The following is a 26,902-nucleotide window of genomic DNA, read 5'->3' on the forward strand; positions in this document are numbered from 1 at the left end:
AGACACTCATGCCCTCTTCCACTTCTGTGCTGCACTTGCTCTCCCCTCAGTAGCCATTATCCATTATTCTCTAAGAAACTTTCATTAAAATCCCAGCACCGGGCGCCTGGGTGGCTCAGTCGGTTAAGCGACTGCCTTCGGCTCAGGTCGTGATCCTGGAGTCCCGCATCGGGCTCCCTGCTCGGCAGGGAGTCTGCTTCTCCCTCTGACCCTCCCCCCCTCTCATGTGCTTTCTCTCTCTCATTCAATAAATAAATAAAATCTTAAAAAAAAAAAAATCCCAGCACCAGGGGGACCTGGGTGGCTCAGATAGTTAAGCATCTACCTTCAGCTCAGGTCATGATCTCAGGATCCTGGAATCGAGCCCCGCATTGGGCTCCCTCCTCAGTGGGGAGTCTGCTTCTCCCTCTCTTGCTGCTGCTCCCCCTGCTTGTGTTCACTCTCTCTCTCAAATAAATAAATAAAATCTTTTTTAAAAAAATCCCGACACCACTGATCCCCCTGCCAGGTATAGTGGCTCTCATAGATGACAACTTTTACTCCAGATCTTAACCACCCGCAAGACTGAAAAACCCCAGGCCCCACCAAAGCTCACCCCAAAATTATGCTGATTCTGTACAGTTGTGAATAAGCAGGAGCCTGGCCTCAGTGTCATCTTGTCTCAATTACTCCCATGCCTCCACAGCCATCTCATGTCCACTCATCCCACGGAAGCCTTGGTCACCTGCCAGATAATCCTCCCTTCATTTTTGTGTGCCCACCAACCTCAACCATGTGCCTGAGCAATAGACTCAGTCCTCTTCACCATCTTCCTAACCTATTAAGAACATCAACACCATAACATGAATTCCCCCTCCTCCATGCAATCCAACGCTGCATCCTGGTCCACACCATAGCCACCACTTTCGAACATCTCCCTCTTGAACTGCTCCCCAGATCTCCAGTCCTGTGTGTCCAGCTGCCTACTTGATGACTTCATTCACCATTCTCTGAAACATTATAGATTCTTAACTATCAAAACTCCTGATAGTCCCAGTGAAAAGTAACTACCCACCAACTTCACCATCCTAGTTGATGGAGCTTCCATTGCTTCAGCTGCTAGGACCAAAATGCCTGGGGTCCTTTCTGACTCTTCCTTTCTCTCCCTCACCTACAATATCCAAAAGTCTACTTGGCCCTTTTTAAAAAATGGACCCAGAATCCAATCACTTCTCTCACTTCTACAGCCACCATCCGGTTCAACAACCAATTCACCTGGACTAAATTGCAGTAGCCTGCTTCTGGGTCCCTGCCTCCTCTCTTAACCCCATACATAATCGGCTCTCCACTGTGCAGGGTGTCATTCAGACCCTGTTTCTCTATCACAGCTAGAACCTACAACACATTTGAGGAAAAGAAAAGTGATTCTGAGAGTTTCAAAAACCAATCCTTCAGGGGTGCCTGGATGGTTCAAACGGTTAAGTGTCTGCTTCGGCTCAGTTCATGATCCCATGGACTTGGGATTGAGCCTTGCATTGGACTCCCTGCTCAGTGGAGAGCCTGCTTCTCCCTCTCCCTCTGCCCCTCCCCACCCTCTTTCTTTCTCTCTCTCTCAAATAAAATCTTTTTTTTTAAGATTTTTTATTTTTTTATTTATTTGAGACAGAGAGAATGAGAGGGAGGAGGGTCAGAGGGAGAAGCAGACTCCCTGCCGAGCAGGGAGCCCGATGCGGGACTCGATCCCAGGACTCCAGGATCATGACCTGAGCCGAAGGCAGTTGCTCAACCAACTGAGCCACCCAGGCGCCCTAAATAAAATCTTAAAAAAGAGAAAAACCAAACTAAGTGGAACTTTGTTTACACTTAGACAAACTGAAGCTTTGTGGGGTTTTTTAAAAAGATTTTATTTAAGTAATCTCTACACACAACATGGGGTTCAAACTCGTGAGATCAAGAGTCGCATGCTCTACCAACTGAGCCAGCCAGGCACCCCAAGTTTTGGATTCTAACAGACATGGTGCATAGGCACAAAAAACCCTCACATAATATATGTACTTTTGAAAAATGCAATACATGAACAGATAATTTTGAGGATCTTGAATTAGGCCAGATTTCAAAGTCAGTATTTGTGAAAACAATGAAAAGATTCAACATTTCAGGGGCGCCTGGGTGGTTCAGTCGTTAAGCGTCTGCCTTTGGCTCAGGTCATGATCCCAGGGTCCTGGGATCGAGTCCACATCGGGCTCCCTGCTCAGCAGGAAGCCTGCTTCTCCCTCTCCCACTCCCCCTGCTTGTGTTTCTGCTCTTGCTATCTCTCTCTCTGTCAAATAAATAAATAAAATCTTTAAAAAAAAAAAAGATTCAACATTTCGAAATAATGGCATACCATTCAGATGCGATCTAGGTAAGCCACTGAGCACTTACTAAAAACTCTTAGACTGTGAAAGCTATTAAAACATCAAAGTAAAAGCTTAAAAAAAAAAGCTTCCAGGAAATCATGCATATTCTCAATTTACTACTGGAATACAGACTAATATTGAAAAGAAACAGCTCTTACTATGGAAAATAATATTGCTATTGAGTTTATTAGAAATAATAAATATGGGGCGCCTGGGTGGCTCAGTTGGTTAAGCGACTGCCTTCGGCTCAGGTCATGATCCTGGAGTCCCTGGATCGAGTCCCGCATCGGGCTCCCTGCTCGGCAGGGAGTCTGCTTCTCCCTCTGACCCTCCCCCCTCTCATGTGCTCTCTCTCTCTCATTCTCTCTGTCTCAAATAAATAAATAAAATCATTAAAAAAAAAAGAAATAATAAATATAACTTAAATCACCATGATTTATCATTTATAGCATCCATGTTACCTAAGTATACTGGATAAAAGTGCTATTTAGGCAATTATGTGCTTCATATTTTTTCCATTAAACAGTAATATACATAATTAAATATTAAAAAATAAAACAAAATTAATTTTCAAATCAATTTTTTAAATCTTTTTTTTTTTAAGATTTTTATTTATTTATTTGACAGAGAGAGGCACAGTGAGAGAGGGAACACAAGCAGGGGGAGTGGGAGAGGGAGAAGCAGGCTTCCCGCGGAGCAGGGAGCCCGATGCGGGGCTCGGTCCCAGGACCCTGGGATCATGACCTGAGCTGAAGGCAGACACTTAACGACTGAGCCACCCAGGTGCCCCTCAAATCAATTTTTTTAAAGATTTTATTTATTTATTTTTTATTTATTTGAGAGAGAGAATGAGAGAGCACATGAGAGGGGGGAGGGTCAGAGGGAGAAGGAGACTCCCTGCCGAGCAGGGAGCCCGATGCGGGACTCGATCCCGGGACTCCAGGATCATGACCTGAGCCGAAGGCAGTCGCTTAACCAACTGAGCCACCCAGGCGCCCCCCCTCAAATCAATTTTTTAAAGCAGACATCACAGAACTACATTTAGCGATAGATAAGATTATTTTTCAATGACTAAACATTATTTTAAGATTTTATTTAATTTTTATTTATTTTTATTTTTTAAAGATTTTATTTATTTATCTGACAGAGAGAGACACAGCGAGAGAGGGAACACAAGCAGGGGGAGTAGGAGAGGGAGAAGCAGGCTTCGCACTGAGCAGAGAGCCCGCTGTGGGACTCAATCCCAGGACCCTGGGATCATGACCCGAGCCGAAGGCAGACGCTTAATGACTGAGCCACCCAGGCGCCCCAAAATTTTTCTAAAAGTTGTTTTCATTTCATAAAAAAATTCCAAAATATTCCTTTAGTATTTTAAACTGAAGTTTATTGGTGGAGAAATGTAACAGTCAATAACATAAATTTACTTCAACTGAAGTTTTTAAAGAAATCTGATCATTTCACCTAGGTAAATAAACACTCAGTGACCCATCATGTCTCCTCTGCAAAGTCTCTCATCTATCAAGACCTAACAGAAGAAATGATCACTACTTTCTCTGCTTTATCTTACACACACACACACACACACACACACACACACACACACACACAGAGGCCTCCACAATCCAGATATTCCTATGGCTTTTCTCTCCATTTGAAAGGACCTTCACCCAATATGCTTAGAAAATGCAAATAAATCTTTTGGTCATTAAAGTTCAAATTAGCAGTGAGTTTTGTAAGGGTAAATACAAATCAAAAAAGAAAAAAAATTCTCTGAGGCAAAAAGAGAGACTCCATCTATCCGTCACTTTTTTTAGAGTATTTGCTTTAGAAAACTTCTAATTGTGAATTCTTCCTATTTCCTTTGAGATGTATGTAAATATTTATAAAAGTTAATTAAGTAAGTCCCTTGGCAGCTTTAAAACCCATAATCTTTTTCTTGAAGACCAGAAGGGCATCTCTTTGAAATGTAATCATGGAGGAAGCTAGGATACCATCTCCTAGTTTCCAAGGGAGGCTGGGAGCCTAACTTCAGCAGGAGCCAGGATCCAAGTTACAAGATTCCATCCCTCCATAAAGATATGAGAAATCTATTTGTCCTGAGGATAAAGCAATCAACAAACACCAAAGGCCATTCTGAGGTGAATTTAAAATGGACTTTGTGTGACAAATGGTGCTGTGAAGTCCTCTTACTTGAAGTCCAGCTGTTTATCTTAAGAACATGTACGTACGTCCTGGGTTGTATTTGCCGGACCATATAAAAGGTTGAGAGTTCTTACTGACTTTACTGTCTCTGTAGTGGGTTGCCCCTGATGCACATTACATCCTGGTTTAATACATGTTCAAGAACAAAACTATTTTTTTTTTCCTTTTAAAGATTTTATTTATTTATTTTGACAGAGAGAGAGACGAGAGAGGGAACACAAGCAGGGGGGAATGGAAGAGGGTGAAGCAGGTCTCCCGCTGAGCAGAGAGCCCGATGCGGGGCTCGATCCCAGGACCCTGGGATCATGACCTGAGCCGAAGGCAGAAGCTTAGCTTAACGACTGAGCCACCCAGGTGCCCCTTAAATATTTTATTTATTTGTCAGAGAGATAGAGAGGCAGAGAGAGTACAAGCAGAGGAAGCTGCAGGTAGTGGGAGAAGCAAGCTCCCTGCCAAGCAAGGAGCCTGATGCGGGACTCGATCCCAGGACCCTGGGATCATGACCTGAGCCGAAGGCAGACATTAACGACTGAGCCACCCAGGCGTCCCCCACCACAGATGTTTGTATTAGGTGCTATCAGACACCAGGTGGCTAAGCAGAAACCAAGGGCTAAACACACTCACACCGACCATATAAGCAGGACAGAGGGCTGTGAGGGTGTGTGTGTTCACTCAGGGAGAGGACTCCAGACAGAGCTGTGACAGATAAGGCATGCAAGAGATGTCAAGCAACCCTGGGACAGGAAGGCTGGGGTGACTCTATGTCTCAGGAACCCTCAGAAAATATCACTACTTCATGTATTCTTCTTTGTTCCATTTCACCCGTGGAGGGAGGGAAGGAAGAAATGTCTGTCCACACCATATTTCTTATGAGCTTTATAAAGAAACATTCTACTTTCCTAAAAATCTATCTAAAAAGAAGGTCCACTTACCAAATACCTTTTCTTGCTGGGACAGAAGTAGCCATGGTCACAGTCTGAGCAAAAGTGCAGAGCACAAGCCTTATCCACGAGATATAGGCTGGGGACAATATGATCTCATCTCCTTGCTGACTAGTGATTATCATTTCACTTGTGAGTTTAGTGAGTGTCTGTCTGGGGAGTGGCAATTGTCTCAGAAAAACAATTATGAAATGTGAAAATCACTTAAAGTTAGTAGGAGCAATTTGTAGTGATTAACCAATTAGAGAGAGACAGGCAGACAGATAGAGACTGAGAAACAGACAAGAGGAAACACACCTCAGATGCCTGGAAGAAACCGGGTAAAACTGACAGGTGAGACAAGGATATTGAGGTCTAGGAAGTGAGAGAAGGAAGTTGAGAACAAAGTTGGGCTTTGTTTCTTGCCAACCTGAGGCATTTTGCTTCCAAAATGTGATTATTTTTCAGTTCTGATAACTTTACACCACGGCAGCCTGAAAGGGAGAAGAAAAGAAAGAACTGATTAGGAACAAATTGCCTGAATGTTAGAAATGTTGGAATGTTAGAAACAAACTGGAGAAAGTGGATAAACTTTTACTCCCTGCCTCAGCAGACACAGGTGAAGCGTCACTCATTATTTTTGGTATATGAGAGGGACCAGGGTAAAAAAAAACTTGCGAAGAACCTGCCTCTATCAAGCCAATGTTATTGTTAAGACGGACGATAACAAATAAAATATTGAATGTAAGATGAAAAGTGCCTTGCAAGAAAAAAAGAGTTCGAGGGATGAGAAGGGAATGAAGGAGGAAGCAAGATAAACTGGGTAGTGATGGAGAACCATTTACAAGATTACTGCAGGCAGTATTTGAAAAAAGATGGAAGGACTAAGCCCTGCAGATATGTTGCATCTCTTACCCAAACAAAGACACCAGCCAGTGTCATGTCTCAGGCAAAGCCAAGTGCCAGTGCACATGGAACTAGATGTGGGGCGGAGTTTAAGGAGGAGGTCAGAGGCAAACATGGGAGAAAGGAATGTAAGGCCATCTAGGTTTCTGTAAGAATTTTGAATTTCCTCTAAATAAAATAGGAGCCGTTATAGGGTTTGACCAAAATAGGGACACTATCCGATTTATACTTTGAAAGGTTCATGCTGACCGGGAGGTAGAGACTACACTGCAGAGAAGGTTAGGAAGAGGTAGAACAGTCAGACAACCAATGAGGAAAGCCAGGTAAAAGAAGACGGTGGCACTGCCCAGGCTAGTTGTCGAGAGAATGATGGAAAGTGTTCACACTGCTGATATATTTTGAAGATAGGGCCAGTAGGATGTCCTGTAGGACTGGATGTGGGGAGTGAAAAAAAAGAATGAATCAAAGCTGGTCCCTAGGTCTGTGGGGTCTGCAACCAGAAAGATGAAGTGGGCATCAACTGAGGTTGGGTAGGCTGGCCAGAGCCTGTCACATTTCTGTGAAAATCACACAACACGGTGAAAACTACTACTCAATTTGAATACGTTTTACTCCTGACTAAAACCATAGTAATTATATGCTGTCCCATTTACAAGTAATATTTTATTATGAACATCTTATCTTACAATTGGAAGAATTATGAATATGTTATTCTATTTATTTTATAAAGAGTAAGGCATAGTGTTAAGCTTCTCTCTACAGCCTCACCCCGTAGTGACCCTCTCCTTGCCCAGAAACGTTCAGCTTCAGAGATCTACTCACCTTCCTGGAATATTCTATATATTTGTACTTTTGTGCATTTTCATATCTGCTTATCTTTTCTCATTGACACTTAGTGAACAAAGGACACCCCGTGTGAAGCTCTGTGGCAGCAGGGGCAGAACAGACAGCCTTTGCATGAATGGACCTTGCATGCTAGAGGAAGAGGCAAGTATGATGAAACTGATGCCTGCCCTTGAGTCTTCAGTGTTTCCTCTGAGAACCCTTTCCTATTACCCAATAGCTTCACTAACCCTTGCCCGTCCTCAACGTTCTCATAAATTCCAATCTTCATCATTTAGTGTGGCATCACATTAGGATTATTTTCGTCTCCCTACCCACTGCTCTTCGGCCAATACTCAGTGTCCCCACTGCCCCAGAACTCCCAGTAGGTGTGCATGGTGTATTAAGGAAGACAGCAAATTCCTTGTGGTTTCTCCCACTGAAAAGTTACTGTGTCACCTTACCTTGAAACTGGATGACTTGTTGACTAAAAGAATTGGTGGATGTGACTTTGTTTTGTTTTTTTTTTTTTAAGATTTTATTTATTTATTTGAGAGAGAGAATGAGAGAGAGAGCACACGAGAGGGGGGAGGGTCAGAGGGAGAAGCAGACTCCCTGCTGAGCAGGGAGCCCGATGCGGGACTCGATCCCGGGACTCCGGGCTCATGACCTGAGCCGAAGGCAGTCGCCCAACCAACTGAGCCACCCAGGCGCCCGTGACTTTTTTTTTATATCTCTGAGAACAAGACACACAGAGTCTGCAGCTTCTCTGTGAGCTTCTTGATACACCCTGGACTTCCATGTAAGAAATCTGCCCATGGGTATATAAGTCCTCTAGTTCAAAGTTCCTGCTGAATCCAACTTTCCACCCCTCTCTAAGGCAGCACAGAAATGTGAGTGAAGTCATCCGAGACCCCCCAAACCAACCCACCCACCCCCATCTTCAGGTGATTTCCACCGAGACGGTGAAGAGCAGGATTACCCAAGTGAAGCCGGTGTAGTTTTCTGATACCCAAAACTGTGAGTTAATGCATCATTTGCTATTTGAAACCACTTAAGTTTGGTGTCATGTTTTTATGCGAAAATAGACACACGCAAAAGTATTTAATTCTTTGCACCCACCTAATTATTAACTTCCTCCAAAGACAAGCGGAAGCCTCACCCTGTAAGTTCTTTCACATACTCACTTTTCCCTCTGAGGGTGTCATGGTCACACTTCCCTCTGAGGATGTCACAAAACATGAAGAATTTATCTAAAAGGTGAGGTTCTCAGGGTGCCTGGGTGGCTCAGTCGGTTAAGCGTCTGCCTTCGGCTCAGATCATGATTCCAAGGTCCTGGGATGGAGCCCCACATCGGGCTCCTGACTCACTGGGGAGCCTGCTTCTCCCTCTCCCTCTGCTGCTCCCCCTGCTTGTGCTGTCAAATAAATAAAATCTTAAAAAAAAAAAAAAAAAAGGTGAGGTTCTCTCCTTGATAATTCAAAAGAAAATAAAAATTCTAACTTTTAGAAATGAGGATGTTTGAACTCTTCTGACTCTTTTCGGTGCCCCCTTAGACCTCAACATCCTTGAATATATTCAAGACTCTGTCTCTCAGTGATCAGAGACCAGCCCTGGGGCCAGGTAAAAGAATCCTGGGGGATGACTTTCCTTCCTCCCCACTCTGGCAGGCAGAGCTTATCAAGACACTACTGGACAAGTCAACCAGCACTTCAGGTATCATGGTCATCTGGAGGTGAAAGTGGACAGCTGCCTTTTGGCCCCTGACCCAGAGCCTGTCTTCGGAGGGATGTGCCCATGTCATTCAGGGAAGTTAGACACAGTCTTTATGTGGAAGACAGGGGTGTGAAAGAAATCCTGCTTGGGTGTCAGGCTACCTGCATTCTGGCCTCAGGTCTGACATAACTTGTAATGACATTGGGGAAGTCCTTTCCCTGTTCTCCCACAGAAAGGTATACCTCTCTGTGTCCCATTTTGTACAAGAAGGCTAGGCTGTTGATCCTAGTGACCATTTAAGCAAGCTAGTTCTCACTTCATTGAAGCACAATTTAAAAACAATGAAGTGTACCCATTTTAAAGATACAATTTATTGACTTTTGACAAATGTTTGCACTTATATAGTCACGACCACATATTTGGTGTCAAATCCAAAAAATCAAGACCAATGGCAAGGAGATCACCCACACGTTTTCTTCTAGGAGATTTATGGTTTCAGGTCTTACATTCAAATCTTTCATCCATTTTGAGCTGATTTTCATTTATGGTATAAGACTGGGGTCCAGATTCAGTCTTTTGCAAGTGACTGCCCAGTTTTGGCAACATAATTTATTGAAGAGACTACCTTTCCGAATTGTATATTCTTGGCTCGTTTGTCTAACTAAAGTGACAAATCCATATATGCACGACTTTATTTCTGGGTTCTCTATTCTGTTCCACTGATCTTTGTGTGTTTCTATGCCAATAATGAAATTTAAAAGCTTGTTTAATTCCAAACCCTCATATTCTTGGGTATGATTTCGTATTTATAAAATTCTATACACCCTGTAAATATTTATCAGGTTAATTTCATGCAATATTCTGTGATGAGGCTGTATCCTTCCAATACCTCCCCATTCACAGAACTTTTATAATCAGATAAAGGGTGTGTTTCATTAAAACACAATGACTGGAATGCTTTCCAACTAGCTAAATAGGTTACCAACTAATTGACTTTTGCCCTCTATAATCTTAAGGTCATTTCTGACCCAGTCATACATGCATAATTTTATGATGAAATATCAATATAAAGTTATACTTTTGCCTGATGAGTTAATGGATACTGTTAAGCAATGAAGCCACAGTAAATAAAGCAGTTTACTCACCAACACTGACCCTACCATGTCACACACAGGGAGAACCTTCATAAAGAAGTGAGCCCTCACTGACTTGCTCTATGTCTTTCTCAATTACTTCATTTCTTTGCGTATCTGTTCTATTACTTTTTATTGTTCCTGTTAACAAATTACTACAAACATAGAGGCGTAAAAATTATCGCACAGTTTTTGTAGATAATACATAGTAGGATCTTGGTTTGGGGCCCACTCTGAAAATCTTTTATTAGTTTTTTGCCATTCAAAATGATTATTGAGGGGCGCCTGCGTTGCTCAGTTGGTTAAGCATCTGCCTTCGGCTCAGGTCATGATGCTGGAGTCCCAGGATTGAGTGCAACATCTCTGCTTCTCCCTCTGACCCTCCCACGTCTTGTGCTCTCTCTCTCAAATAAAATCTTTTTTAAAAAAGTGATTATTGATATAGTTAAGATTAATATATACCATATTTGTTACTAATTTCTATTTGTCACCTTTTTTGTTGTTCCAGTTTGTCTTCCAGTCTCTTCCTGCTCTTTGTGGCTTTGAGCATTTTATGATTTTGTTTCTTAGCATATCAGTTATACTTTTACTTTTTTAATTGGTTGTCCTAGAGTTTTCAATAAACACTGACAACTAATCCAAATCTACTTTCAAACACTATACCACTTCATGGATAATGTGAGTACCTTATAATAACAAAATAATCTCAATTCCTCCCTCCCGTCCCTTGTATCATTGATGTCATTCATTCCACGAATATAAAAGCATAATAAGAGCACACACACACATTAAGATAAACATAAATAACAGAATATATTGTTGGTGTTACTATTGGGAAAAAATTATTGTTAGATCAATTAAGAATTACAAAAAATAATACTTTTGGGGCACCTGTTTGGCTCAGGAGAGCATGCAACTCTTAATCTCATGGTCATCAGTTAAAGCCCCATGTTTGGTGTGGAGCCTACTTAAAATTAAAAATAACAACAGGGCACCTGGGTGGCTCAGTTAAGCGTCTGACTCTTGATGTCACCTCAGGTCATGATCTCAGGGTCCTGAGATTGAGCCCCGCATCAGGCTCAGCATTAAGCAGGGAGTCTGCGTGAGATTCTCTCTCTTCCTCTACTTCCCTCATTCCACTTTCTCTAATAAATAAAACTTTTTAAATAATAAAAAATATTCACTTGACCTTGACTTATTCCTCCTGCAATGCTCTTTCTTTCTTTATGTATATCCAAGTTTCTGACCTATATAATTTTCCTTATCTCTAAAGAAGTTCTCTTAACAATTCTTGCATGGAAGAGCTCATGGTCATCCCCTTCCCAGAAATTCACATGATGAAGACCTAACCCCAAAATATGATATTAAGAGGTGCAAATTTGGGAGATGCTTAGGTCATGAGGTTGTAATCCTCATGAATGGGCTACTGCTTTTGTAAAACTTCCACTGAGGGGGGCGCCTGGGTGGCTGTCGTTAAGCGTCTGCCTTCGGCTAAGGTCATGATCCCAGGGTCCTGGGATCGAGCCCCTTGTCGGGCTCCCTGTTCCGCGGGAAGCCTGCTTCTCCCTCTCCCACTCCCCCTGCTTGTGTTCCCCCTCTCGCTGTGTCTCTCTCTGTCAAATAAATAAAATAAAATCTTAAAATAAATAAATAAATAAATAAATAAATAAATAAATAAATAAATAAATAAATAAATAAAAGTTCCACTGGGGCGCCTGGGTGGCTCATTCAGTTAAGCATCTGCCTTTGGCTCAGGTCATGGTCTCGGGGTCCTGGGATCGAGCTCTGGTGTGGGGCTCCCCGCTCAGCAGGGAGTCTGATTCTCCCTCTCCCTCTGCCCCTCCCCCAGCTTGTGTGTGCATGCGCTCTCTCTCTCTCCCTCAAAAAAAAAAAAGGTTTTTTTGGGGAAAAAAAAAAAGGTTCCACCAAGATCCCTAAATTCTTCAATCATGGAAGGACACAGAAAGAAAAGCAAACTACGAACTAGGAGGAGGATCTTGACCAGAGAACTCACCCATGCTGGCACCTTGATCTTGGACTTCCCAGTCTCCAGAACTGTGAGAAATAAATGTTTATCTTTATATAAATTACCTGGGTCTCTAGTATTTTGTTATATCATCCCAAATGGACTGATGGCAGGTTTACTGGCAACAAATTCCCTAGTTTTTCTTTCAGAAAGGCTGTTTGCCCTGAACTGTTGAAGGATAATTTTGCAATGAACAGAATTCTAACCCGATCAGTTTTTCTCTCAACACTTTAAAAATTTAACTCCTCTCCCCTCTTGCTTGCATGGTTACTAAGAGGATGGATTTAAGTCTTAGTATTCTTCTGGAGCTAAGGTATTTTTTCCCTCAGGCTTCTTTCAAAACTTCGAAATTTCGGGGCACCTAGGTGGCTCAGTCGTTAAGTGTCTGCCTTCAGCTCAGGTCATGATCCCAGGGTCCTGGGATCGAGCCCCGCATCAGGCTCTCTGCTCCGCAGGAGGCCTGCTTCTCCCTCTCCCACTCCCCCTGCTTGTGTTCCTGCTCTCGCTATCTCTGTCAAATAAATAAAATCTTAAAAAACAAAACAAAACCTTCATAATTTCAAGAAATTGAAAATAATATGCCTACATGTGGGTTTTTGTTTTTTTTTTTTTGGCATGTATCCTGCGTAGTGTTCTCTAAGCCTTCTGGATCTGTGGTTCATTTCCTGTTATTAATTTATCTCTTCACAATGTATTTTGAAAAATATAATCCCTATGGAGACTGAGTCCCTAATTGGCTCAAAAGAACTGAGTATCTTTTGTACATGCCATCGCCTCCAGGCCACATGGTTTGTGATGTGTCCCTCAGGGGACTACTGGGGAAAGAGTAGCTGGAGCCCTAAGCAGGGGATTGCCCTGGGGACCCATGGTGGGAAATCCATCTCCAGAGGAAGAAAGGAAACTCATCCCATAGGGTCCCACCTAAACCGCATCCCCAGGTGTGCTACCTCCCTCCAGGTGTCTACTCCAGTCCCCATGCACCACCCTTGCCCTCCCACCTGGCATGGTGGTCGGCTGGCATGCCGCCCCTGCTCCCCACATGGCTCAACCCGTTTCTCACTGTCCCCACTAAGATGTGACCACACTCACAATTGGGTCTGCAAAGGAAAAGACCTTACCAGGTTGCTGTGCAGAACCCTACCCTCATCCCCTACTTCTGGGCGAGGCCCTGCCCCACCTGACCAGTTGGGCATCAAAAGACCAACAGTATTCCTAAGAAATTTAGTCTTTCTCCGCAAGACACCACCCAGAACTCAGGTCACATGATAAATACTGGGTCACATCCATGCCTTAACTTAGATGGCAATGAGAAGTTCCAGTTGCCCATAATTTCCATCAACAGTGACAAACCACAGAGCTCAGCATCCTTAAGTATGTTGAGGTGGTGACTGATGTACATTATTGGGACCTGCCAGGTGGCAGGAGTTAAATGACTTCTGCCACAGAAATGGTCAGTGACTTCAATCTAGCAAGGACTCTGCAAACATCAGAAAGCACAATGCGGCATCTAAACCTTCCCCAAATAGCTGGAACTTACGGGAAGTCACTCCACCGTAGACATTCAGGTGAATAAAGTTAAATTCAGGAAGTTGGCTGCCTCACAAAGGTTCTCCCCCACTGTAATTTTACAAAGCAAGGAAATATCACCTTCTGTGCTATTTTAAAGCCTTTCTGCAATGTAAACTCTCCAGTGTGGAATGAAGACAGATGACTGGATAAAGGAATGGTGTCATTCACCTCACTCATGAGACCTTACAATTCGGTGTGAATTCTGATTTTTCTGAAACTGTATCTTTGGCTAAACAATTACCTATATTCTTCACATTTGTCTTACCTCAGGCTGCTCTAAAAAATCATAAACTAGGTGGCTTATAAAAACACAAATTTATTTCTCAGTCGTGGAGGCTGGATATCTGGCAGAACAGTCCTTATAGGGTCTGGTTCTGTGTCTGGTGAGATCCTTATTTATAGATGATCTTCAAAAATAGTCCTTACATGATATATAGAGGAAGCAAGCTCTCTCAGAACTCTTCTGAGGACAATAATCGCATTCATGAGGGCTCCACACTCATGCCACATTCTAATTGCAATTCCCTCCCAAAGACATCACCTTAATTCCTAACCCTATCGCAGTAGAGGATAGGAATTTAACATATGAATTTTAGTGAACATAAAGATTCAGTTTATAATATCACTCATAAGGACTTGATCAACTATATACTTTGTGGTTTAATGAGACTGGAGCTTTGGCTGAAAGATTTTCTACATCCCCAGCACTTCTAACGCCCTTCTCGAGTGTGAACTCTTTGATGATAATTAAGAGCAGTATGACCAATAAGAGATTTCCCACATTTGTTGCACTCATACACCTTTCTCTTGTGTAAATTCTCTGGTGGTGAATGAATGTTGCCATCTACTTAAAAGATTTCTCATATCTGGGGCACCTTGGTGGCTCAATTTGTTAAGTGTCCAACTCTTTATTTCAGCTCAGGTCATGATCTCATGGGCCATGGGATCAAGCTCCAATTCCGGCCCCAAGCTCAGCAGGTGACAGCTTGAAGATTCTCTCCATTTGGCCCTCGCCTCAATGTTCTCTCCCTCTATAAAATAAATAAATAAATCTATAAAAAAACTAACACATTTCCCACAAACATTACACTTAAAAGGTCGTTCACCTCAGTAAAGTTTTAGGTGTACAATGAGATTGTTTCTCTGGAGAAAGGATCTTCCACAGTCACTGAACACATAAGACCTTTACCCAGTGTAAACTCTAGTGAGAAAAGAAGCCAGTCCTGGCGATAAAAGACTTCCAACATTCACTGCAGACATACGGAATTTCCCCGCTCTGAGATCTCCAATGATAATGGGGGGCATAGGGGGCAGACAAAGAGGTAAAAGATCTGGCATAGTCACTACACTTACAAGGCCTTTCCCCAAGTTGAACCCTATTAGTAATCAACACTGAGCTATGGATAAGAGATTTTTCACATCCACTGCAAACATAACAGTTTTCTCTACTGGGCCATCTATGAAATGAATGATGATAGGAAAAGTGTAGGAAATGTCCTCAAAGGTCACACCACCCTTTCATGAAAGGGACAGATGAAACCATGAACATTTTTTATCTGAAAACACATAATACAACCCCCCAAACATCCACCCCAGTCTCCCCACCTCAGAATAAATACCAGGTCCTGGTGCCTCTAATGCTGCTCTCCTCTCACCTTCCCATCCATCACTGCATTCAGTAATCAGCAGTAACAGGCAGGGGGACAGGGAGATGCACTCTAAGCTCTGGGTTTGGCCTGCAAGGTCCCATCCCTCTGCCACGATATTCCCATGGAGTCTCCCAGTTGTGCCCTCAAGACAGCCAATTATAGGCCCTGCTTTACCCGGAAGTCTTCAGTACCTGGGCGCTGAGGCCTTTAGCTCACACTTCCCCTCCATGTGTACAGGATTCTGTAGACTGTACCACTCTCACGTCTTCAGGCCCCACAGATGAACTCCCACACCTTCCTCCCCACACCAAAGGATCCTCCCTTGACTCACACTTGTGCTTGTCACATGACATCCAAAGGATGTTTGACAAACTCAAACAGGTTCCAGTCCCACCCCAGGACTCTCAGGGATCCCAAATGAGGGAAAGCCCCAAATGCTGCTGAGAAGCCCTCCTCACCTGCCTGTAATCCTCCCTTCAACAACAGACACTCACAACCACTGTCAACTTCGGATACTCACAGACCCTCTTCTACTTCTCTGCTGCCCATTCTGTCCCTCCACCATCGGGAACCAACCATCCTCTACTGAACCTTTGTGAAAACCCCAGCCCTAAGGGTCTCCTTGCCAGGCACAGCGAACCACAAATGACATTTTCCCCAGACATTTTCTAGCAGAAAACTCTGAAACACCCCAGACACCATAAAAGCTGACCAAGATTCTGGTGAAGCCCTAGAACGCGGAACAGAGAGCAGCCCCAGCCTCACTGTCACCTTGTCTCCATCTTAGATGTCCTCACCCATCTCTTCCAATCATCCCAAGGAACCTTGGCCATCATCTGCCAGATCTTTCTCTCTCCTTCACTCATGTTGACAATGCCCATCAACCACAACCACATGTCACGCAAGAGAACCACTCTTCCGCACCTCTTAGTAGGATACTTGACCTACTAGGGGCATTGCTGTTACACTCTGCATTCCCTTCCTAATTGTGATCCAGATCTCCACCCGGGCCACACAGCAGCCATCACTTTTCAAACCCTCCATCCTGAAACCTTCCCCCAGTTTCCCAAACGTTGCTGTCCAGCTCCCTAGTTGATTCCATGACTCACTCTTCTCTGACACATCTGAGACTGTGAACAATTCAGCCCATCACAAAGGTCTTGGGTTATACTGCAAATTAGCACAGAAGCTGGATTATTTATGTATATATGTATGTCCGTATTTTTTATTTATTTGCAATTATCCTCTCAGACACAGCAAGTCTGGGATGCGCAATCTACTCGTTCCCTCATGTTGGGAGAGCCCAATCCTGCTTTCAAACCACCCCCTAGAGTGCACACAACGTACAAGATTAAAGGTAACTAAACCAAGATGGCGTTTACTAATGCATCAACCAGAGCAACACGTGACACACAATTCCTGTGTGGTGACCTGGGAGTTGCAAATAGTCATCAAAGCATCACGAGACCAACAACATCCCCATGGGATTTAGTCTTCCTGTGCAAGTCACCACCCAGAACTCAGATCACCCACTGTGGACCAACACTGGGTCACATTTATGTCCTAACTTAGAACAGAATGAGGAGTTCCAATTACCCATAATTTAGCCAGGCATTGGTGGTTCAGTGGTAGAATTCTCGCCTGCCAATTACCCATAATTTAGATGCGCACATGAGAAAGCAGACAGGTCGGCATCATTAACCATGTTGGGGTGGTGACTTATGCACACTATTGGGAACCGCCAGGTGGCAGAGGTGAAAGGACATCTGCCAGACACTGACAGGGGCTTCCATCTTGCAATGACTGCATGCACACCAGAGAGCACAATGCAGGTTCTGAGTTTTTCTGAAAATAGCTGGAATTTATGGGAAGTCACTCCACGGTGGACATTCAGGTGAACCACGTTCGAGTCAGGTAGGTGGCTGCCTCAGAGGTTGTCCTCCAGCCTAAACTATACTAAGGAAGTATCACCTTCTGTGCTATGCTAAATCCTTCCTGCAGTGTGAAGACTGCAATGGTATCTAAAACCATTATGACTGATAAAAGATTTCCCACATTCACGGCACTCTAAGGCCTTTCTCCAGTGTGAAGTCTCTGGTGACGATGGAGGGCAGAACTAGCAGTAAATGATTTCCCACATTCAGTACACTCATAAGGCCGTTTACCTGAGTGAACCTTTTTGTGTACACTGAGGCTATCTTTTCGGGGAAAGGATTTACCACATTCACTGCATTCATAAGGCCTCTCTCCACTGTGAACAGTTTGGTGAGCACGATGTTGATTACTAGTGATAAAAGATTTGCCACATTCACTGCACTTATAAGGCTTTTGTCCAGTGTGAAGTCTCTGGTGATAACGGAGGGCAGAACTAGCAGTAAATGATTTCCCACATTCATTACACTCATAAGGCCTTTCTCCAGTGTGAACTCTCTGGTGACGACGGAGGGCAGAACTAGCAATAAATGATTTGGCACATACATTACACTCATAAGGCCGGTCACCTGAGTGAACCATTTTGTGTACACTGAGACTACCTTTTCGGGGAAAGGATTTGCCACATTCAGGGCACTCATAAGGCCTCTCTCCACTGTGAACTCTCTGGTGAGCACGATGTTGATTACTAGTGATAAAAGATTTGCCACATTCACTGCACTTATACGGCTTTTGTCCAGTGTGAAGTCTCTGGTGATAACGGAGGGCAGAACTACTGGTAAAAGATTTCCCACATTCACGGCACTCATAAGGACGTTCTCCAGTGTGAAGTCTCTGATGAGAACGGAGGGTAGAACTAGCAGTGTAAGATTTCCCACATTCACAGCACTCATAAGGCCTTTGTCCAGTATGAAGTCTCCGGTGAGAAGACAGGGCAGAACTAAAAGTAAAAGATTTCCCACATTCTCTGCACTCATAAGGCCTTTCCCCAGTATGAAGTCTCTGGTGAGAACGGAGGGCAGAACGAGCAGTGTAAGATTTCCCACATTCACAGCACTCAAAAGGCCGTTCTCCAGTGTGAACTCTCAGATGATGACGAAGGGCAGAACTAGCAGTAAAATTTTTCCCACATTCATTACACTCATAAGGCCTTTCACCTGAGTGAACCTTTATGTGTACATTGAGGCTTGTTTTTCGGATGAAGGATTTGCCACATTCACTGCACTCGTAAGGCCTTTCTCCAGTGTGAACTCTCTGGTGATAACGTAAGATAAAACTACCAGCAAAAGATTTCCCACATTCACTGCACACATAAGGCCTTACTCCACTATGAATTGATTGGTGATAACGTAGGGCAGAACTACCAGCAAAAGATTTCTCACATTCATTGCATTTATAGGGCTTTTGACCAGTGTGAACTCTCTGGTGAGAACGGAGGGCAGAATTACTGGTAAAAGATTTCCCACAATCACTGCACTCATACCGTCTTTTCCCTGCATGAGATCTCTGATGATGTGAGAGGGCAGACATAGAGGGAAAAGATTTTGCACAGCCACGACACTTATAAAACCCTTCTCCAGACTCAACCCTATGAGTAATCAACACTGAGCTACAGCTCACAGCTTTTGCACAACCACTGCAAACATAACTCTTCACCCCACTGTGCCATCCCTGGGGATCAATGAGGACAGATTTAGGGCCTAAGGATTTCCCACATTTGCTGCACGTGTACTGTCTGGATGCACTGTGAGTCTTTCCATGTTCATTCAGGGTTGGTGTCTGCCTAAGGGATTTTCCACATTGACCAAACTCGTATGTTTTTCCAGTATGGTATCTCTGGTGTATGGCAAATAAAGATTTGTACCTGAATGCTTTCCCGCATTCACTGCACACAAAGGACTGTCTTCCAAGGTGGACACCCTGGTCCTGACTATGTGTGTGTTTGGGACCAAAGGCGTTCTTGCATTCTCCCCAGGGGTCATGACTTTTTCTGCTTTGTAAAGTTGCCCTGCACTGGGTGATCGTGTGTGGCTTCTCCCCAGTACGAGTGGCCTCTTGCTGCAGATGCCCCGAGCCAGACAGGAAGTCCTTCTGAACTTCTCCACAGGTAAGGGGCTTTCCTGCACCATGGAATCCCCAGCTCTTCACAACAGAGGCCCTGTCCACACGGCTTCTGAAGGGTTTCTCTCCCATGTGCTGTTTCTCATGTTTTCTGAAGTCAGTAATGAAATAAAATCGTTTCCCACAGGCCCCACACCTCAACAGTCTCTGGCTGTTTTCTTTTCCCTGGTGCGCAGCCAAGTGGAAAATGCCTCTCAAGACTGGACCACACATCTCACAGGGGTGGGTCTTCCGGGAAGACTGAGCTGCCTTGGGCGTCCTGGTCTGTGACACGCCTACAGAAGTGCTCTGGGCAAAGGGTGCCTCCTCATCCTCTGCTCCACAGCAACAACCTGAAGGCAAAGAAGCGCTGGTGAAATTTGTGTTGACTATAGCGAGGGGGTGAGCCATCACATACATGCACCCGACTCATCCAGGCAGGACCGTATAGCATGCTTTTCCACACACAGGAGATGAAATTCAACTGAAGGAGTGGCCGACGTGCATTACTGGGCCCGAGTGGTCAAAGTATTATGGAGAGCACACCAGAAGGACAAAAAACTAGGGTATGACACAAGGAAGAGAGCCACGGTCTACAACTTGTTTTCTGCCTACACAAAGGTTTGTGTAGGACCGTTTGTGCTGCTGGTGTTTGGCTGAGTAGACGGGGGCAGCACAATCCAATCACACGAAATTGACTGCAGTCAAGGTCAGTTTAAGGACACGTGAATATCTCATTTCAAAATGTTTGGGGGTGAATGTTGAGGTACGCAGAAAGAGCAGTGACAGAAATGGGTGAGATGTGGACACCTGAGATGCAGGGATTATCCCTGTACTGGAATTCACGGAATTACCAAAGGAGTAGAATCCATTTGACAAAAAAATGTCAACAACGAGGAAGGAAAGACAGAAACGGGGTGTGGCCATCGGCAATGGCACCAAACTCTGGCTGAACAAACAAACATACTGCCCAGTATGATCAAACACAGGCCTGATAGCACACCATTGCCAGCTAACATTCATGAGAAACAGGCTCCCTATGACGCCACCTGGTCATGTCTGGAGCATGTCCATGCTTTGATACACAAGGCACTCCTCCCTGTAAGCCGCAGCTGAGCAACTACAGGATACCAGGAAGATAGAAATGCTGTAGGAAAACAGGCCAAGTCGACCGCCAGCAGTGTCCTAGAGCTACTCAGGACACGATGGACACAGAAAAATGTCCTATGGAACTGTTATCAGCAGGAAGGTAGAATGGGAGATACCATCCTTAACCCCAAGAAAAATCAACACAACAGCTGTCCATGAATGACATTAGCCTCCGAGGGCTCAACCGTCCAATTAAGACGGACTAGTACACAGTGGAGCATAAAAGAGGGCCCAAGCACACAGAAAAGACGGCTGGAGACTGCTATTAGCAGAGACATGTGGGGACGGGTGCGAAATAAGGCCTGGGGCTACCTCCATCTGCCACAGGGTGGGTGCGACTGCAGTCCCTGCTCAGCAGAGCCTCCAGCTTCCTGCTCCTCGGAGGACACGGGAACATTTGCCACCAAGTCAACCAAAGCCTAAAGCCAAAGCCATCTTCAGAAAGAAGATCAAATCTTTAAGCAGCACATTTCTGATTTCAAACTAGATCACAAAGCTAGACAATTCAAAACAATTGGGTACTGGCATAAAAATAGAACAACGGAATGGAAGGACAAGCCCATAAGGACAGCCACACATACACAGTCAACTACTCTTTGACAGTTATGCCAAGAAACGACACTGGGGAAGAAATAACCTCTTTCTACTACTGCTGGGAAATCGGAGTATCCAAATGAATAAACAATAAGAGTGGATCCCCATCTTACAACATCCTTGAAACGTACGTGTAATTGATTAAAGACAGAAACTTATGACCTGAAACCCTAAAACTCCCAGCAAAAACAGAGGGAAAAGCCTCTTTCTTTTTTTTTTTTTTTAAGATTTTATTTATTTATTTGAGAGAGAATGAGAGACAAAGAGCACGAGAGGGGAAAAGGTCAAGAGGGAGAAGCAGACCACTGCTGAGCAGGGAGCCTGATGCGGGACTCGATCCCGGGACTCCAGGATCATGACCTGAGCCGAAGGCAGTCGCTTAACCAACTGAGCCACCCAGGCGCCCAGGAAAACCCTCTTTAACCCTACTCCTGGCAATGATTTTTTGAATAGGACACCCAAAGCATATATAACGAAAGCAAAAGCCAACAAGTAGGACTATACCAAATGGAAAAGTTGCAGCAGAGCCAAAGAAACACACAAAAGACTGAAAAGGAGACGTTCAAGTGCCCAACTCGAGCTCACAATCCCTGATCATCACAGAAATGAAAACCAACACCACTAGGTATCACCTCGTAGTTCTTACAATGGCTATTACCAAAAAGACAAGACAGGTTGGTGAGGATGTGGAGAAAAGCGAACCCCTGAATACTGTTGCTGGGCATATCAATTTCAGAAGTCATGATGGAACACATTAGGGAGGGCACACAAAAAGTTAAAAACAGACGACCATATGTTCCACCATTGCCAATACCAGCTATGTGTGTATCCCAATGCACAAAAATCAGTATCTCCGCAAACTATCCTCACGTCCCTGTCCACTGCAGTACTGTTCACAATAGCCAAAATATAGCAACCTCTTTAAGTGTGTGTCAGGGTTTAGAGTTACAAAGAACATCTGGGGCAGGGCGGGGCGGGGGGAGGGGGGGTGCTGGCAGGCTCAGTAGGTAGAGCATGCGACACTTGATCACAGGAGTCCTGAGCTCCAGCCCCACACGGGGTGTAGAGATCACTAGAAAAAAGTTTTTTTAACTCTTAAGCAAAATAGTAAGGTGACAAAGAACATTTTGGAAACACGGGACGCCTGGGTGGCTCAGTCGGTTAAGCATCTGCCTTCAGCTCAGGTCATAATCCTAGCGTCCTGGGACCTAGCCCCACATGAGGATCCTTGCTCAGCGGGGATCCTGCTTCTCCCTCTGCCTGTCACTCCCCCTGCTTGTGCGTGCTCTAACAAATAAATAAATAAATATATCTTAAAAAAAAAAAAAAAAAGTCCAGTAAACACGCACATGCATGAAAACTCAGTCATAAAAAGGCAACATTGCCACTTGCCACAACATGGAGGAAACTTGGAAAACATTATGCTAAGTGAAATCATCACACATAAAAGACAAATAGTGTATGGCATTATTTACATGGATATCTTTTTTTTTATTTTAAAGACTTATTTGTGAGAGAGAGACTGAGAGAGTGCCTGTGCACATGAAGAGGCAGGCAGATGGTGGTCAGGGATACACACTTTCATTTACATGATGATTGAGTTCTGAGGAACTATTACAGCATGTTGACTACAGTTAATACTGCATTTTGTAGAGCTGAAATTTGCTAAGAGGGTAGATATTAAGCTTTCTCACCACCACCAACAACAAAGGTAACTATGCCAAGAATGGTTCTGTTGATTAACTTCATTTTGGTACTAATTTCATAATGTTTAAGTACATGAAATCATTATGTAATACTTTCAATAATAATAATTTGATTTGTCAATCATACCTAACAAACCTGAAGGAGGAGGGCAGGCAGAAGAAGAGATGTAAACATTACAGAAAGAACCATACAGGGACGCCTGGGTGACTCAGTCGGTTAAGCGTCTGCCTCCGGCTCAGGTCATGATCCCAGGGTCCTGGGATTGAGTCCCACTTCGGGCTCCCCGCCCAGCGAGGAGCCTGCTTCTCCCTCTGCCTGCTGCTCTCTCTTGCTCTCTCTCTGACAAATAAATGAATAAAATCTTTAACTACTAAAACCAAAAGATCCATACAGGACATTCTTGAGAACTAGACCACAGTCCACTAAAGCGGTGACCATACCAATGCCTCCAATTTCAGGCACAGGAAGGCACAAGGAAATGTCACCTAAGAGAAGGGTCAAGACCTAGGCCATCGAGAAGTCATGGATCTGAACACATGGACCCAGCCAGGGAGAGGGCAAGCAAGGTGCGATCCATCAGCCTCACGGCATGACCACTGACCTCTAATCTTATCCAATCAGGGCTCAGCACAGAGGGTACTGGGAGCTGCAGGGCAGAGAAAAGGGCACAGCAACAACTCAGAGCTAGCAACAAAAGCAACTAACCAGAAAGCTGGGGAAGCAAGCAGTGCCCACAGTCCACATGAGAGAAGGACTAACCCATCCTGGAAAATGCAGAGGGGGGACTCGGGAGTACAGAGTCTAGTCCAGGTCAAAGGGGAGGCTGAGGGCCTTACCCAGTGAGGATATAAGTGTAAAGTTCTCCAGCATCACATGGTGGTAGAGCCGTCTCTGAGTCTCATCAAGAAGCCTCCACTCCTTCCAGGAGAAGTACACGGCAATGTCCTCAAAGGTCACACCACCCTTTCATGAAAAGGACAAATGAAACCATGAACGTTCTCTCTCTGAGAACACATAATCCAATCCCCCCCCACATCCACCCCAGTCTCCCCACCTCAGAATAAATACCAGGTCCTGGTGCCTCTAATGCTGCTCTCCTCTCACCTTCCCATCAATCACTGTGTTCAGTCCTCAGCAGTAACAGGCAGGGGGACACACGGATGCACTCTAAGCTCTGGGTTTGGCCTGCAAGGTCCCATCCCTCTGCCCCGACATTCCCATGGAGTCTCCCAGTTGTGCCCTCAAGACAGCCAATTATAGGCCCTGCTTTACCCGGAAGTCTTCAGTACCTGGGCGCTGAGGCCTTTAGCTCACACTTCCCCTCCATGTGTACAGGATTCTGTAGACTGTACCACTCTCACGTCTTCAGGCCCCACAGATGAACTCCCACACCTTCCTCCCCACACCAAAGGATCCTCCCTTGACTCACACTTGTGCTTGTCACATGACATCCAAAGGATGTTTGACAAACTCAAACAGGTTCCAGTCCCATCCCAGGACTCTCAGGGATCCCAAATGAGGGAAAGCCTCAAATGCTGCTGAGAAGCCCTCCTCACCTGCCTGTAATCTTCCCTTCAATAACAGACACTCACAACCACATGTCAGCTTAGAGTACTCATAGACCCTCTTTTACTTCTGTGCCACCCATACTGTCCCTCAACAATCAGAACCCACCACTCTCCACTGAACCTTTGTGAAAACCCGAGCGCTAAAGGTCTCCTTGCCAGGCAAAGCGAACCACAAATGACATCTGCCCCAGAACTTTCCCAGCGGCAAGACTTTGCAATACCGCAGACACCGTAAGAGCTGACCACAAGATTCTGGTGAAGCCCTACAATACTAAATAAAGAGAATCCCCAACCTCTCAAATACTCGTAGGAGGGGCCGCCTGGGTGGCTTACTGGGTTCAGCATCTGACTCTTGATCTCAGCACAGGTCTTGATCTCAGAGTCATGCGTTCAAGACTCATGCTGGGCTCCACACTGGGAATGGAGCCTACTTAAACAAAGAAATTAAAAAACAAAACAAACCCCACAAAACTCCTAGTTGTCCTCAGCTACCTCTTGTCCCATCATCCCAGGGAAGGCTTGCCCATGTTTCTGCCAGATCATTCTCTCTCCTTCACCTGTGTTCACAATGCCCAGCAACCCCAAGCACATGCTGAGGAAGAAAACCACTCTTCAGCAGACTTTACTAGGACCCTCTGACCTACTAGCAGTATTACCATGATACTCTGCATTCCCTTCCTAGTTGTGATCCAGATCTCCACCCGGGCCACACAGCAGCCATCACTTTTCAAACCCTCCATCCTGAAACCTTCCCCCAGTTTCCCAAAACATCTTGTCCAGCTGCCCACTTGGCACCATCACTCACACTTCTCCGAACATCTAAGTCGCTTAACAATGTCAAAACAAGGTAGGACATCCCCAAGGATACGCAACCGACTGCTAACTTCCATCAGGCTGATGGGCGCTTCCGTCCCTTCAGCTGCCAGGACCTGTGAAAATCAGTGATGGGAAACCTCACGGAAATGGAGTCGGGAGGTTGAGGCACAGGGAGCTCTCAGGCACTGCCAGTGATCAACTGCAGACGCAACCCACAGAGACGGACTTGACCTTATATGGGGATACTTCTTCACAAGCACAGACCCAAAAAGACAGTCTGTCCTGAGCGCCCCACCCAACGGCTCAGCCAATGAGAAGCCACTGTACCAGCACTTCCCGTTGCCTCCAGGGGACTTACGTTTACAACACCTTCCCGACTTCACCCCTTTCCCCTGAAAAAAGACCACCCCTCTTGCCCTCCGCGCCGACCTACTGCTTGGACTCCGCTTCTCCGTTCCAAACTGCACTTCTCTTCCGTCTCCACAGAAACCCGTTCGTGCGGGTAAAATAACTGTCCGCTCTTGCTTCGTTCTTAGGGTCACGGACCCGAAGCCCCGGGGCCTCCCTCGCTCCCCCTTCTCTCCTCACCTGCAACACCCACCCTTTGCCGTAGCCCTTCTCAGAACGTACCCCAGGAGTCCACCAGTCCTCCGACATCCGAGGCGGGCCGAGCAGCAGTCCGCGGACAGTGCCACCGACTCCTGCCATTGCCTCCTCGCTTAGCCCCGCGGCGGGCTCTCCCCTCTGGCGGCCGGAGAACGCCTATTCACACCCGGCCGAGCCCACCTCACGCCCGCCAGGAGAGACGGGCTTCTCGGGCAGCGAGGGGACGGGCCTCACGGCCGCGCGGCACTGCGCTCCCGACAGGAAGGACGGCGAGCTGCTGTTGCCCGCCGCTGGCGCGGCCCCCTCCCGCCTCGGCCCCGGCCGCCCTCGGCCCGGAGCCCGCTCCCGCATGGGGCCCCCGCCCGCCGCCGCCCGCCTGTCCCGGACGCCGGGGCCTGGGCCGCGGGGGTCTGGGTGCGGGGACGACGCTTACCGGAGCCGGGCCCCTGCGCGCGGCCGCCGCCATCGGACTCGCTGGGCCGAGCGAGGCCGGAGGTGGGCGGACACCCGGACTCGACCGCGTGCGGCGAGGACAGCGCCTCCCCTCGCGTCTTCACGGCCGGTCACCGGAGCCTGACGCGCGCTCCGGCAGCTTACGGGACAAACAGACCCAACCTGAGGCAGAGAGACCTCCTGGCGGATGAGACCGGAAGTCCCGCCCCCGGGGCTTGCGCTCGCCTGGAAACGCCGTGTGCTGTTCCCTCATTGGCTGCTCGCCGCGTCCGCGGGCCGGGCTCTTCCGGGTGGGGCGGCTCCCGGAGCTCTGGCGGTCTCAGGAGGGGCGTCGTCCACCCCGGAGGTCCAGAGCATAGGTCTCCTCACACGTCAGGAAAAGCTAAAGGTACTTACCACCTCAGAGACCTTCTAGAAGGCGCCACACGTCTAGGAAAAGATAGAATCAAACAGAGATGTCACCGTGCTAGACCATGTGCCTGCACATTGGGAGGCTTTTTAACATCAAAATGTGACTTTTGTCATTCTTGAAAACACTGAGGCATAGTACTGTCAACCTTAAGTGTAAATTTCTTCAGGAACAGAGGAATTTCAAGTCCGGGTAAGTACACTGTGGCCAACCGCAAGCGAGTATGAAGGGAAAAAGGGAAGCACAC

The 26,902-nt window shown here is 45.8% G+C and overlaps 1 protein-coding gene across 12 annotated transcripts in view; it reads right to left on the reverse strand.

Annotated features, from left to right (window-relative positions):
- The window catches only part of LOC123842425 (zinc finger protein 345-like), a 38,588-nt gene extending 11,947 nt beyond the window's left edge, over nucleotides 1–26,641 (reverse strand). For 3 of the 12 annotated variants that reach the window (XR_010407952.1, XR_010407951.1, XR_010407950.1), the window contains exons 1-5: nucleotides 25,818–26,114; nucleotides 23,640–23,766; nucleotides 19,118–19,706; nucleotides 8,416–8,663; nucleotides 5,931–5,994 (exon numbers count right to left, since the gene is read on the reverse strand). Coding sequence is in view for 9 of the 12 variants with exons in the window: in XM_064580203.1 (XP_064436273.1) it covers nucleotides 17,389–19,706; nucleotides 23,640–23,766; nucleotides 25,818–25,895 (2,523 nt within the window). In the remaining 3 variants the exon portion in view is untranslated. The other 9 variants (XM_064580210.1, XM_064580211.1, XM_064580205.1 and 6 more) reach the window with 9 other exon arrangements.
- Between the last annotated feature and the right edge of the window lie 261 nt (nucleotides 26,642–26,902).

Source organism: Mirounga angustirostris, unplaced genomic scaffold (assembly GCF_029215605.1).
Source record: "Mirounga angustirostris isolate CCGP_5_RB_7025 unplaced genomic scaffold, mMirAng1.0.hap1 SCAF_16, whole genome shotgun sequence".
Taxonomy (NCBI): Eukaryota; Metazoa; Chordata; class Mammalia; order Carnivora; family Phocidae; genus Mirounga; species Mirounga angustirostris.